Source organism: Gorilla gorilla, chromosome 9, assembly GCF_029281585.2.
Source record: "Gorilla gorilla gorilla isolate KB3781 chromosome 9, NHGRI_mGorGor1-v2.1_pri, whole genome shotgun sequence".
Taxonomy (NCBI): Eukaryota; Metazoa; Chordata; class Mammalia; order Primates; family Hominidae; genus Gorilla; species Gorilla gorilla.
In genome coordinates this window covers 75,276,150-75,291,045 of record NC_073233.2, presented here as the reverse complement: position 1 = coordinate 75,291,045, position 14,896 = coordinate 75,276,150, and the positions used below count along the sequence as shown (strand labels likewise).

General features: G+C 53.4%; 2 protein-coding genes across 2 annotated transcripts in view; one reads left to right on the top strand and one right to left on the bottom strand.

The window, feature by feature from the left end:
- Positions 1-14,896, bottom strand: part of RAD9A (RAD9 checkpoint clamp component A) — an 82,358-nt gene that overhangs the window by 35,667 nt on the left and 31,795 nt on the right. The gene's annotated exons all lie outside the window — the stretch shown is intronic.
- Positions 8,720-11,210, top strand: POLD4 (DNA polymerase delta 4, accessory subunit). The gene is made up of 4 exons (XM_004051629.5): positions 8,720-9,443; positions 9,669-9,758; positions 9,944-10,055; positions 10,739-11,210. The coding sequence occupies exons 1-4, from the start codon at positions 9,347-9,349 to the stop codon at positions 10,761-10,763; spliced, it is 324 nt and encodes a 107-aa protein (XP_004051677.2). The 5' UTR covers positions 8,720-9,346; the 3' UTR covers positions 10,764-11,210.

Below are 14,896 nucleotides of genomic sequence, written 5' to 3'. Positions count from 1 at the left end.
ATTACTTAGGCTCTAGCAGCATGTCATGACACTTTAGTTAGGAACCACTGGGTAAGTCAATGAATGAACAGCTCCCAGGTAATACATGGATATTTTATGGACCTTGAGAGCTTGTTTGGAAGTTCTAGCATGGGAGCGAGGCTACTCGTATACCCTTGACAGAAGACTGATCCTCCTCTATCAGGGATGGTCGTCCTCAACAGAGCACACAGCTTCGGGAGGGATGCACGAGGAGCTGTGAGGGAGGAAGGGGACACCCGCCTAGACAGCCAGATCAGCCGAATCAACCCTGGTGATCAATGGGGTGACAGATGTCACAGCCAGATCATCCTCACATCCTACATGGATATTTTATAAGGGCCTCCTGGAGATAATGCCTTAAGCGAAGAAAGTAAGAAATGATGGCAATGTCAATCAGTTGACAAATATTTTCAAGATCTAATTACCTGCCTGTGGTGTAGAAAAGCCAAAAGAAGCCTAAAACCTAATTTGGCTCCTGCCCTTATGGAGCTTCTAATCTACTTGGGAAGAAAAGATCAATGTACCTGAAATAATAAGGGCCACAGGCATATCTGTGCGATGCAGACACAGAACTGCCAGCAAGTACAAGAATCACTAGAAAAGGGAGAGGTCAGAGTGTAGGTGCAGGAGCTACTAACTTGCTTGTGGGTGAGGCAAGCCAGCTCTGCTGAATGGCCCTGAGTCATCTGGCCCAAGTTAGAGGGAACATGCCCCACCCTGAGGGGTCCAGGCTCCTCAGGTTGAGACATCTGCCTAGGCATGGCCAAGGGCACCTGCAGACCCTGCCCCCTGCATAACAAGATAGAAAGGAGAGGGTATCAGGGCTGTCTCTACACATAGTCAAAATAAGCTGTGGCCTGTGATATGCAAAGCATTAAGTGGGGGCTATAAGGAATACAGAGGTAAAGGAGGAGGTCTTATCATCAGAGAGCTTACACAGTACTATCCTGTTGAGTTTCTTGGGGACAGCTTTTGAGTCTTCTTGTACTCACTATACCAGCACCCAGCTTAGACTCCATCCAAAAGAAGGTGCTCAGTGAGTGTGTTGGACAAAACAATCTAGAAAAGGGAATAGAAACCCTTCCCTGAATGGTAGAATACAAGGCAGAACTCGATTAAATGCAGAAAGATCCAGGCAAAATACTACAGAAGACTAGGAAAGAGAGACTGCATCTAGTTAGATGAAGGCCCTCTAGGCTGTGAGCCCTATTAGGGGAGAAAACAGCATCTGAAGTTATTGCTGACTTCCATAGCTGTATTTCCAGTGCAGAGCACACAGCAAGTGCTCAATAGTTACCTTTTCCATAAATGCATGCGGTGGGATTTGACACCATTCTTGGAGGATGGGCAGAATTCAGACAGATGGAGATGGGGCAGAATAAGAGTTAGTTAAGTGTGGCCGGGCGCGGTGGCTCACGCCTGTAATCCCAGCACTTTGGGAGGCTGAGGCGGGCGGATCACCTGAGGTCGGGAGTTCGAGACCAGCCTGATCAACATGGAGAAACTCGTCTCTACTAAAAATACAAAATTAGCCGGGCATGGTGGCACATGCTTATAATCCCAGCTATTAGGGAGGCTGAGACAGGAGAATCGCTTGAACCTGGGAGGCAGAGGTTGCGGTAAGCCGAGATCATGCCATTGCACTCCAGCCTGGGCGACAGAGTGAAACTCCAACTCAAAAAAAAAAGAGTTAAGTGTATTTGTCTTTCTCTTTTTCTTTTTATTTATTTATTTATTTTTTTTTGAGATGGAGTCTTGCTCTGTCACCCAGGCTGGAGTGCAGTGGCGTGATCTCAGCTCACTGCAAGCTCCGCCTCCCGGGTTCACGCCATTCTCCTGCCTCAGCCTCCCGAGTAGCCAGGACTACAGGTGCCCACCACTGCGCCTGGCTAATTTTTTATATTTTTAGAAGAGACGGGGTTTCATCGTGTTAGCCAGGATGGTCTCGATCTCCTGACCTCTTTATCCGCCCGCCTCGGCCTCCCAAAGTGCTGGGATTACAGGCGTGAGCCACCGCGCCCGGCGTATTTGTCTTTTTCAAGCAAATAACATCTTGAGGGCAAGGCCCATGATTTATTCATCTTTGCATCCCTATAGCATTTTAGTGTTTTGTTGTTTTTTTCTTTTGAGATGGAGTCTTGTTCTGTCACCCAGGCTGGAGTGCAGTGGCACGATCTCAGCTTATTGCAACCTCCGCCTCCCAAGTTCAAGAAACTCTTCTAGCTCAGCCAACCAAGTAGCTGGGATTACAGGCATCCACCACCATGCCTGGCTAATTTTTGTATTTTTAGTAGAGACAGGGTTTCACCACTTGGCCATGCTGGTCTTAAACTCCTGACCTCAAGTGATCTGCCCACCGTGGGCTCCCAAAGTGCTTGGATTACAGGCATGAGCCACTGTGCCCAGCCCTACAGCATTTTAGTGTAATGCCTGGCACAGTAAAACTTTGATAATTTTTTTTTCTTTTTTTTTTTGAGCCAGAGTCCCGGTCTGTCCCCAGGCTGGAGTGCAATGGCACGATCTTAGCTCACTACAACCTCCACCTCCCAGTTCCAGCAATTCTCCCACCTCAGCCTCCTGTGTAGCTGGAATTACAGGCGTACGCCACCACATCGGCTATTTTTTTTTTTTTTTTTTTTGTATTTTTTTAGTAGAGATGGGGTTTCACCATGTTGTCCAGGCTGGTCTCAAACTCCTGATCTCAAGTGATCCGCCTGCCTCGGCCTCCCAAAGTGCTGGGATTATAGGCGTGAGCCACTGCACCCAGCCAAACCTTGACAATTTGACTTAAACTGATTTAAAGAGGGTCAAGACATCAGTTAATAGGGTTGCTATATTAGAGAAAAATTTAAAAAGTGTGTGTCAAGACGATAGTGTTTTGGAAATTGACAGAAAAGGCCAGGCACAGTGGCGCACACCTATAATCCCAGCACTTTGGGAAGCTGAGGCAGGAGGCTCACTTGAGCCCAGGCGTTCAAGACCAGCCTGGTCAAAATGGCAAAACCCTGTATCTACAAAAAAACACAAAAATTGGCCAGGCGCGGTGGCTCACGCCTGTAATCCCAGCACTTTGGGAGGCCGAGGCGGGCGGATCATGAGGTCAGGAGATCGAGACCATCCTGGCCAACATGATGAAACCCCGTCTCTACTAAAACTACAAAAATCAGTTGTATGTGGTGGCGCACACCTGTAGTCCCAGCTACTCTGGAGGTGAGGCAAGAGAATCGCTTGAACCCAGGAGGCAGAGGTTGCAGTGAGCCGAGATGGCACCACTGCACTCCAGCCTAGTGACAGAGCGAGACTCCATCTAAAAAAAACCCAAACAAACAAAAAACAAAACAAAACAAAATTAGCCAGGTGTGGTGGCGCACCTGTGGTCCCAGCTACAAGGGAGGCTGAGGCAGGAGGATCACTTAAGCCTGGGAGGTCGAGGCTGCAGTAAGCTGTGATCACACCACTGCACTCCAGCCTAGGTGAAGGAAGATGCTGATCAACAGTCTCAGATGCCCCAGAGGAGCTCAAGAAGAATGCTGAGCAAAATCCACTGGCTTTGGCAATCAGGAAGTCTCAGGCAACCTTTGTGAAACAGCAGGGGAGAGGCAGCCACCGAGTTGTGAGATTAATGAAGGCCATGGTGGGCAGAAGTAGAAGGGGTAAATCAAGTCCCTCAGAGTTTGCTGGTTAAGAGACCAGGCGCAGCAGCTTGCACCTGTAATCCCAGCACTTTGGGAGGCCAAGGTGGGCAGATCACATAAGGTCAGGAGTTTGAGACCAGCCTGGCCAACATGGCCATCTCTACTAAAACTATAAAAATTAGCCGGGCCTGGTGGTGCATGCCTGTAATCCCAGCTACTCAGGAGGCTAAGGCAGGAGAATCGCTTGAACCTGGGAGGTGGAGGCTGCAGTGAGCCAAGATCCCACCACTGCACTCCAGCCTGGGCGACAAGAGCAAGACTCCGTCTCAAAAAACAAACAAAAAAACACCATCTAGAAAGGTTAGCAAGATCACAGAAGGCTTTTGTTTGTTTTGTTGTTGTTGTTGTTGTTAAATAGAAGTGATCTAAACATGTTATTGCTGAGTGAGTAGGGGGCGGGTGGAAAAAAATGGGGAGGTTTAGAGAATGGAATAAGGAGACAACCAGAGGAGAGCCAAAGGGTGTCTGGGCAGCCAAATAGAACCCGGTGATATCAGCAGGCACCTGTGCCATGGACCTGTCACCATGGGCAGTGACATTCCTTAGCATTTCAGAGGGAGGGAAAGACTGGAGAAGAGGGCATTTTCCAAGGCTGAGGATTGGCAAGGCAGGAATGGCAGAGAATCAAGGGGGATTCTAGGCTGCTGGAAACTACTGGAATTGGCTGGGAGCCAGAGCCAGGCAGTAAGGGAAGAGTGGTCAGTGGAGGGAAACAGAGGAGGGGAATAGGCTGGGAGAAGAATCCTGAATGGGGAGCGCGGGGGTTCCTGCATGCTGAGGATGCAGAACGCTCCCACGGTGGTGGTGGCGTGGTGGAGGGAGAGGGGGATGAGAGCACCATCAGAGAGGGCACTTCAGAGTGTGAGTTTTTGAACTCTCTCAAATAGCCCCTAATGATGGTGACAGGGGATGTGAGCTGCTCCTTCGTGTTTTGGCACTGTGTCTCACAGGCATCTTGTGAAAATGCCAGCACCACAGCACAGGGAGCACCTGGTAGATCACAGGGCACTGGCGTTTTCTGTGAGTGAGTCATTGGTTTTCCATCCAGAGCTGCTTCAGGAGATCTGATGAGTTTTGTTGGTTATCGAGGTTCTACCTCATAAGAATGGCCTTAGAGTCAGAGGCCCAGAGGCTAACATGAGACTCTAAGGCATTGCAATGTCAAAGGGTGGAGGGTGTGTTATCTCTAGTATTCCTCATGTCCCCACAAGGATCGGGAGAGTGGGCAAGAGAAGACCCTCCTCTCCATCATCTCCAGATAGCATGTAAGGATTAGAAATCTTGTCATCATCTTGGGTGCTTAGAAACACACCTATGTTTGAAAGAATGAGCATAAAATGGAGAACTATCACTTGAGGCAGGGGCAACCTCTGGGGGAAGTGGGGCTAGAGGAGGCTCTGATGGGAGATGGCACAATACTCAGACCTTGCCAGTTTTCCACTTTTGCAAAGGCTGACCCACCGTCCAAGACTTACAGGCCGCCTCATGATATGAGAGGCTCATTCAAGCACTGAGTTTACACACACATGCACACACACACTCTCACTTGCCACAGCCACCCCAAATGGGGAAGGGCAAAGGGAGGCCCTCTGTTCCCCTTAACCTAGAGGGCAAGGGCTAGTGACTCAGTCCTGGCTGGGCACTCCGATGGGCAGCTCCCTCTCAGCTTCCCCTTCTGCTGTGGAGCTACAACTGTCCCTGCTTTTGTTCCTTCAGTTCTCAAGCTCCCTGACTCACTTCCCAGCAGGGGACAAAGCCCTTGTCAGTGGGGTGGTGTGGGGGCAGTGGCAGTGAGGGGGATCTGGGGGAAAGCTGTAGAGTCAGAGTTCCAGTCCTTTTCCCAGTCTCAACCTTCAGGGTCCCTCAGCCTTGCCAGTTCAGTGGTCACCTCTAGGCTCCTCCCCAACTTGCCCAGATCTCTCTCTGAGGCCAGGCTGATGGGGTGGAAATGGTTAACTAGAACCTTCCTCCCACCCAGCTGGGCAAAGTCTGACACCTGGTGGCCAAGGTGAGTAATGGCCAGAAGGCCCCTTTTCAAGTCTTCCCCGAACTGCTCCAGAGCCTGGATGGCCAAGGTGAAAGAGGAGGTGACTAGAGAAGGAGGTGTGGAGGGTGGTAGGAGCAGGACAGAAGACAGCAGTGGTAGAAAAACCCAGAGACCCCATCCTTTCCCCTCAAGCTGCTGCGATCGAAGCACATTAGGCCAGAGAACCTGGACCAGGGGAAGAGGGAGTGTCTGGGAAGGCAGTGAGGGACCAGGAAGGACTGCCTGAAAGAATTCTGGACCACAGGGTGAGGAATGGGGCCCACGGTGTGTGAGTATGTTGGGGGCCGGGGCCAGGGGTATTCTGGCTGCCCAGAATCTCCTGAGTGGGACTGACTTTCAGCTCAGGGTGGGTGACAGGGCCCAAGGGCCTGAGGAAGGGGGGTACTGGCGAGAGGGAAGAAGAGCTGGATCCACCCCACAGCCCACTGGGCCCCAGGCAGCTGCTCCCCTCTCTCCACCTGCCTCCACCTTCCCAGCTCTACCTGGCTCTCCCCACAGACCTCATGGTGAGGTGGGGGAAGGGAATGCAGGCACAGTGCTGAGGCCCCCATTCTGCCACATTGTCTGAGCTAAGCCAGACCTAATCCTTCCCTTGAGTGCAGTCAGCGGTGGGCCTCAGCCCCTGGGAAGGTGCCGGGTTCCTGTTTCAGTTCTTTTCTCTCCTGGACCCCCAGGACTCTGGGCTTGGCCCTGAAGCAAGGGTCTTGGGTATTATTACCAGGCTGAGGTGCAAAGGTCACTCCTACTAGTCTCATCACCAGCCTCTGGGTGTCGGGGCTGACACAAGGGTCTCAGGACATTCCCCCAGGGAGAGAGAACTCAGCACCCAACCCAGACCTCTGGCCTGGCCATCCAGCCTGAAGCCTGAACAGGCTCCAAGACAGCAGTTTAGGGAATGAGGCCAGGATGCTGCCTGAGTAGGGGAAGGGGTTCTAGGCAAGAAGGTACAGAAGGTGGATGGGGTTGGACAGCAAAGAAGGAAAAGACCTGAGGACGGGAAGGTCAAGGTCCAGCCTAGTCACCAGCGCACCTTAGGGATCCAGGTGCTGAGTCAGGGCATGCCAGTTGGACAGGGATGGTTCCAAAATCCCTGGGTGCCAACTCTTTCCTAGGGGCTCCACCCTACTGCCATCTAAGAGAGAACAGCAATGCTGCCTGCAGAGAGTTCCCTCAACTCCAAGGCAGAAAGCCAGGCCTAGGGTGCCTGCACTTGAGCTGACCACTCTGAATCTTTTTCTTGGGTGTGGGGGTAGCTGAAGGCTGAGGGAGACATCTTCCAGCCTGGGTTGGGGCCTGAGCCAGGCAAAGCTGGGGAAGCTGGCAGGGACAGCCCAGCCAACATCTACAGAGCAGCTCAGGATGCCAGAGGCTGCCCAAGGAGAAAAGGCAATAGGCCCAGGCGGTGGTAGAAGCTACTGTGGCTGCCCAGCGGCACACCCCATTTCACGCTCCCTGGGCGGTGGCAGGGCCCCACGGCTATCAGCTTTCAGGGGTGGGAGGGACTGGGAATGAGGAGGGGTCTGCCCCACCCATGGCTCCCTACTCCCTCAGGGCTTGGTGGACTCAGGAGGTGGGTGCCACACACCTCTGGAAACAGCCCAGGAACCCTTGCCAAGGCCCTCTGGGGAGGGGTAGTCAATCCCCCAGAGCCTAGACGCCATCCCTACCTAGCATGCTCAGCACCTGACTGGACTCAGCACCTAGGCCCTTCCCAGCCTGGTAGAGAGGGCCTCCCTGTTTCCATCACTAACTCCGCAGGGACACTGTCTCCCTGAATGTGGGCCCCACTTAGTCCGCAAGGCAGATGGGGGGATTAGACTAGGCCCAGCCCAAACAATACAGCAGAAAGGGCCCTCCAGCTCCATGCAGTGCCCCCACAAGCTCCCTCCTCTAGGACGCCGATGGGGAGAGCCAGGCAGGACGTGGACCCTGAAGACATGGCCTGCTCCTCTGCCTCCCCTCTGGTGGTCTCCTCTCCAGAGCAGCTTCCTCCCTTGTGCCCACGTGTACCAGTGGCTTCGCCCTCTTCCAGTGCAGAACACCCAGACCCCAGAGCAGGGAAAGGAGGAGGCAGAGGCCTCTGAGCAGGCAGCAGCCCAGGAGTCTGTGCCCCACCCTCCCAGTATCCCTGGAAGGAAGAACCGGATGGGATCTCTGGAGGGTGATTAGAGCTGGGCTGGTCCCTGTGCTGGTTCCCAGACTCCCACTGGCCAGTACTTTTGCCTCCTGCCAGGAAGTTGGTGAGGGGGAGGCAGCAGTATGGGTGAGTCAGTGATGACAGGAGCCCAAGGGACAAAGGTCATGGGTGGAGAATTGAGAGACATTGTTTACAGCAGTCCACCTCCTCCAGGAGGCCTTCCAATGCTAATCATCCCTGTGGTCCTAACCAATCTCTGACCCACCCTTTCCCTCTTCTGGTAGGAATTATAGCCTCTCATTGACAACTGTGCATCTATCTGCCTTGTGACAGTGAGCTCCTGGGGTGCAAGAGAGACTGTGGTTTGATTGGGGCCCTACAATGCCCGTGACTATCAGCAGTGATCATCATTTAGCTATACTTCCTACTTTCAAAAACTTTTTGATATGTATTTTAATTAACATGTGGGAAAGTGCTTAGAACAGTACTTGGCACATGGTACGTGCAATGAGTGTTAGGTTTATTATTAATATTTTCTGCTCAGACTCACATTACTGTGAGAGACAGGGCAGATTTTGCCAATGAAGAACTAGGGATCCAAACACATTGTGGTGGGAGGACCAGACCCTTGCTCTGCCTTCCTACTCAGTATGGAATATTCTTGACTGGTGGGGCGGGCCGGACAGGACTTGGGACCCCAGGAGAGTCAAAACGGCAAACACTCGGACTAAGAGTGGGCAGCATCTTTGGGCACAGACTGTGAGAAAGGAGGTTTCAGAACCCATGGGCTTCTCCAGCCAGGTCTCCTAGGGTCGGTGGGGGTTGGGTGGGAGCCGGGAAGGGGCCTGGATTAGCCCAAACTCTCTTCAGACCTCCAGACCTGCCCCCACAAGGCGGGGCGGGCCAAAGGACCGAGTGAAGGCTCCAGCTGGACTCTAGGGAGTTACAAACTGGCCACGGGGATTAGCGAAGCTGAAAAGAACATTTGCCTAGGAAGGGAAAACGGGAAGTGAGAGGCTGAAGATAACTCTCCTGAAGTCTCTCGGGACCCACAGCAGACCAATGGGGGCCGGGGGAGGTGGTGAAGTCGCGGCATCCCGACAGGTCCCCCGCCCCAGCCTGCCCCTCCTCCCGCGGCCCACAGCTGAGGCACCGCCCCACCCCTCACCCTACACTGCCTACCATTGGCTAGCGCCAGGGCCCCGCCCCACATAGGCGGCCTGCCATTGGCTGAAGTCTTTCCTGTTTGCGTGCTTTTGGGGGTGGGGGAGGCGTCCCTCCCTGGACCCCGGCGACTTCCTCTCTCGGTTTGTCTGGGTCATCTTGTCTGCCCGCCGCTGGCCTGGCCCCGTCTGTCTCTCTCAGCAGCTGTCTTTCTCGCGCCCACTGGCCGGTCTCTCCTCTTCCCCGCAGTTGCCTCCTTCTCTGCCTGCCTGGGTGGCCGCCATGGGCCGGAAGCGGCTCATCACTGATTCCTACCCGGTTGTGAAGAGGAGGGAGGGGCCCGCTGGGCACAGCAAGGGGGAGCTGGCACCCGAGCTAGGTCTCTGAGGTGTGAGGGAGGCAGGAGGAATGGACACGGAGGGGCCTAGAGGAGGCCCCTAGAGGGGCGGGGGGGCCGATGGAAAGGGAAAGGTGGCCTGTCCTCCCCTCCCGACACCAGGTCTAGCTGCGGGGTGGCAGAGGCAAAGGGGTGGTGAGGAAGGCTGGGAGGTGAGGGGCAGGAGACTGAAGCCAGCCTCGCACTGAAGAGCAGCTGTCATTGCAGGGGAGGAGCCCCAGCCCCGCAACGAGGAGGAAGCGGAGCTGGAGCTGCTGAGGCAGTTTGACCTGGCCTGGCAGTACGGGCCCTGCACCGGTGAGAACCCACCCAGCCCCACGGAGGCGCCTCTCCCAGCCAGTCACCCACACGTCTCTGAAGTCACCCAAGCGCTTGTGTGACTCTGACCCTCAGGCACTGTCTCCCCCCAACACACACATTCTCCAGCTCAGACTCCACCCCATCCCCCACAAGTCTCCAGAGTCTTCTTCCCACCCTGGCAGGGATCACACGGCTGCAGCGCTGGTGTCGGGCCAAGCAGATGGGCTTGGAGCCTCCCCCAGAGGTGTGGCAGGTGCTGAAGACCCACCCCGGAGACCCCCGCTTCCAGTGCAGGTCAGAGACAGGCCGGGAGGGCTTTCAGGGGAGCCAGGGCCTTCTCCAGGCACCCGTCACCCTGCTGTCCTGACCTGAGGGATAAATGGATGGAGGGTTGGAAGGCCTTGCTGAACAGGCAAGAAGATTCTATGAGGTGCCTGGCTCAGGAGGACACGCCACTATAATAATTCTTTTTTTTTTTTTTTTGAGACAGAGTCTTGCTCTGTTGCCCAGGCTGGAGTGCAGTGGCGCGATCTCGGCTCACTGCAAACTCCGCCTCCCGGGTTCACACCATTCTCCTGTCTCAGCCTCCCAAGTAGCTGGGACTACAGGCGCCCGCCACCACGCCCGGCTAATTTTGTTTTTGTATTTTTAGTAGAGACGGGGTTTCACCGTGTTAGCCAGGATGGTCTTGATCTCCTGACCTCGTGATCCCACCCGCCTCGGCCTCCCAAAGTGCTGGGATTACAGGCGTGAGCCACCACACCCGGCCAATAATTCTTACCTCTACAAGCTAGTGGGGGGCAAAGGTACACCCAGGACCCAAGGAACTATCTATTTAGAACTGGGGGGTTTCCCAAGGACTATGGGCATGGCCAAGAATAAGCTGGTGAAATCAGATCCAGGGACTCAACAACTGATTCTCTCTTTCTCTCTCTCTCTCTCTGGGGTATCCCTCCCTCCCACCCCATCTTCCACAGTCTGTGGCATCTCTATCCCCTATGAGGCACCACGTAAGACCTCCTGCCCTTAGCGCTCTTGCTCACCACCCAAGAACCTCAGGACAGAAGCGAGAGCCCATTGCTCCTGCTCAGCTCAGCCCGGCTGCGGAGGAACCCTTGGCAGGCAGAACCTGGAGGTGTCAGAGGCTCAACTCCTCCATCTAACCAGCAGGCTCCCAGAGTCCCCGGAAGAGCCTGTGCAGCTGAAGCAGAGTGCTTCTAAATGGAGAGTGGTCACTGGGGAAAAGGACCTGGCCATCACCTTCCAATACCTGCTGCCTGTCTCCCTGACCCATGATGTGGCAAGTTAGGCACAGTCAGACATGGACAGTTGATCCATGAGGAAAAGATGCTCTCCCACCTAAGGCCAGGAATCTGAGAGCAGGACTGGCTGAGCTCCCAGGGCAAGGGGTTCACTAATGCTTATCAATAAAGAATATTGAGCCTGGAATCCTGACTTTCAGTCCTTTACTGTGGCCCTGCTTTGACTGGCAGTCCCTAGCAAGTTAGGAAATGAGAGAGGCACCACCACAGCTCTTTTCCTTCAAGAAAGTCCTAGGCCTAAGAGGGAGGAGACAGTCATCTTGAGACCGATCAAGTCCTCGGAAGAGCTGAGCGACCTCTGGTGCCCCCTGGTGGCCCACAGGGAAACTACTCATGACTCACCTGGAGCAGCCAGGGAAAACCTACCTGACTAGCCAGCCACTTGCCTTGCTAAGCGGTGCCCACCTCACAAACATGGGTGCTTTGCCAGAGAAGGACCCCTGGGGTCCATAGCTCATGAAGTCCAAACATATCTATACATTCCCAGCAAGCACCTCTGGCTTCCCACATCGGGGGCCACCTTGATCCAAAGCAGGGCTGGCGAGGGTCTCAACTTGCAGGACCTGCTCAGACATGACCATCATCTGAGGGGCTTTGATAAGAAACTGATGGCCGGGCGCGGTGGCTCACACCTGTAATCCCAGCACTTTGGGAGGCCGAGGCGGGCGGATCATGAGGTCAAGAGATTGAGACCATCCTGGCTAACATGGTGAAACCCCGTCTCTACTAAAAATACAAAAAATTAGCCAGGTGTAGTCCCAGCTACTCAGGAGGCTGAGGCAGGAGAATGGCGTGAACCCGGCAGGCAGAGCTGGCAGTGAGCTGAGACCGCATCACTGCACCTCCAGCCTGGGTGACAGAGAGACCCTGTCTCAAAAAATAAAAAAATAAAAAATAAAGGCTGGGCGCAGTGGCTCACGCCTGTAATCCCAGTACTTTGGGAGGCCGAGGCAGGTGGATCAGGAGGTCAGGAGATTGAGACCATCCTGGCTAACATAGTGAAACCCCGTCTCTACTAAAAATACAAAAAAACTTAGCCAGGCCTGGTGGCGGGCACCTGTAGTCCCAGCTACTTGAGAGGCTGAGGCAGGAGAATGGCTTGAACCCGGGAGGCGGAGCTTGCAGTGAGCCGAGATCCCGCCACTGCACTCCAGCCTGGGCGACTGAGCAAGACTCCATCTCAAAAAAAGAAAAAGAAAGAGAAAAGAAACTGCTGGTGCTGGGGGATGGAAGAGAACTGGCTGGAGCCAGAAACAATGCTCAGGGGACCCAGGGTCAGGGCATGACATGGAGAATAGAGTCAGTAACCGCTTCTATAGCGTTACCTTCATCTACTGTAGCAGCCCTCTATCCTGGGGGTAGATGGAGGCAGCACTAGTAAGTTCTTGGAAACAGGCCTAGAGGGCAGCTAAGTGGCCTGTGTAGCCCCCGTCTGAGCACTGATCATGTCTCAGGTACTTTAAATGTATTACCTCGAATCCTCCTAGAAAACCTTCCAGGTAGGTTTTACCGAGAGGGGAACTGAAACCAAGAAAGGTTAAGTAAAGTTGCCCAAAAGCACACAGCAGGCAAGAGGCAGTGCAGTGACCAGGGGCCACTTGCATTAACCTCTTCCAGACTATGCCATACCTCCTGCCCAGCTGCTAAGCACTCACTATGTGCCAGGCACCAAAGGTCCCCTTGGGGTATTACTAATGGTCAGGATATGGGCAAAAACAAACACGTAAATTAATTATGACAGGTAGCAGTCAGTAGTAAGCAAAATCAGAGTTGGGATCAGAAAGGGTCCAAGGATGCCAGGGGCGCTATGTTAGAGAGACTGGTCAGGGAAGGCCCTCTGCTAAGGTGGCATTTGAGCAGAGACCTGAAGGAAGGAAGGGAGCAAGGTCTGCACCTAAGTGTTCCAGGCAGAAGGAGCAACAAGGAGAAGCTTCCTGAGGAAGGAGTGTTTCCAGCCTGCTCCAGGAAAGGCACTGAGGAGGCCAGTGAGGCTGGGGGCCAGGGAGTGAGGAAGGGTAGTGGGAATTGAGGGCAGACAGGCAGCGGGCTGGTCCCTAGGGCCATGATAAGAAACTGGATTTGATTCTGAGTGAGAGGGGAGGATACTGGAGGGCTTGAAGCCAGTAAATGACAGAGTCAAGCTTATGTTTCGAAAACATTACTCTGTTGGTGGAAAACAAGATTGTAGAGCTGGGGAAAACAGAGGTAGCAAAACCACTCAGGAGGCTACTGAAGTTGGCCTCATGAGAGCTGAGGGTGATCTGGACCAGCGTGGGGAGGTGGACTGCTCAGAAGTGGCCAGGTACGCTCTGTATTTTGAAGGAAGAGCTGACTGGCAGGACTTGCCTATTGGTCGACTGTGGGATTTAAGAGGGAGGAGCCAAGGATAACTCCAAAGGTTTTGGTTTGGGAGACTGGAAGGACAGAGTTCTCATTACTAAGATGGGAAAACTTGTGGGAAGGGTGGGGCAGGAATCTGGAGCTCCATCTTAGACATGCTGAAGTATCTGTGCCACTTCCAAAGGGACATGGGGTATAGGCAGTGGATATGTAAGTCTCCGATTCTGAGGCATTCTAGGTTTAAAATGTAAACTTGGGAATCTTTTAGATGGCCTTGAAAGCTGCAACAGTGGATGAGATCCCCAGAGTGAGTGTAGAGAGAGAAGTGATCTGAGAGATCCAGTAGCGAGGGAACCTGAGGTTACCGGAGATGAGGAGGCAGTTGTGTGAGTGAGATCTTTGTGAGGGTGAGGAGGGCCAGGAACCAGGATACAGGAAGAGGGTGGCCTTCAGTAGACACATGCACTGTGACAAGAAGGGAGGCAGAGAGTATGAGAGGAGCCTCAGGTAGGGGGATATATTTGGGGATGAGAATATTCAAGAATCAGATATTTACTAAGAGCCTGGCGCTGCTGGGAGGGCTCTGATGTTTACTAAGTGCCTATCCATGCCATCTGCTATGTGAAATGCTGCACACATGTTATCTAGTTGAATCCTGAGAACGATCTCATTAGGGAAGTACTATCCATGTTTTACAGATAAGGAAACCAAGGCTGAGAGGAAAAGTGCCTTGCTCAATCAGTAAACACCAGGGCCTGAATTCACCCCACACCTGCACTCCAGATGTTGGAGGATAAGAATGTTATTGAGGAGATAAGGACTACATATGTGGCAAGTTAGAAAACCATGTAATATGAGTGCTTTCCCGAGGCAACCTAGGAGTGGCACAGACACTGAATTGTCTGAGTTCTCAGAAAGGAAAGAGCACCACAGGTGACAGGGACCCGCTGCAGGGGCCTCGAGCACAGGGACTGCCACCTTCCTCCCGCTGCATTGTATTCCCCCTGCTGCACCTCATCTGCACCTAGCCCCTTCTAATCAGGGGTCCCTGTTTCTCACCTTCCCACCTTCCACCGCAGGGCGAATGCAGACTCCCCACTGTAGGGGACAGCACCATGTGGAATGTTCTTAGTCATTTCCTTCATCAATTTTGCATTCTACTCCATATGTCTGGAGTAGTTGTACTTCTTTTTTGACACAGAGTCTCACTCTGTCACTCAGGCTGAAATGCAGTGGGATGATCTTGGCTCACTGCAACCTCTGCCTCCAGGGTTCAAGCAATTCTCGTGCCTCAGTCTCCCAAGTAGCTGGGATTAGAGGTACCCACCACCATTCCCGGCTAATTTTTGTATTTTTGGTAGAGACGGGGTTTTATCATGTTGGCCAGGCTGCTCTTGAACTCCTGACCTTAAGTGATTCACTTGCCTCAGCCTCCCAAAATGCTGGGATTACAGGCATGAGACACTGTGCCCG

Excerpts from the sequence above, each read along its gene's own strand:
- POLD4 (XM_004051629.5), top strand. The coding sequence starts at position 9,347 with ATGGGCCGGAAGCGGCTCATCACTGATTCCTACCCGGTTGTGAAGAGG. Across the intron at positions 9,759-9,943 it reads GCAGTACGGGCCCTGCACCG|GGATCACACGGCTGCAGCGC; the intron begins GTGAGAACCCAC and ends CCACCCTGGCAG. Across the intron at positions 10,056-10,738 it reads GACCCCCGCTTCCAGTGCAG|TCTGTGGCATCTCTATCCCC; the intron begins GTCAGAGACAGG and ends CATCTTCCACAG.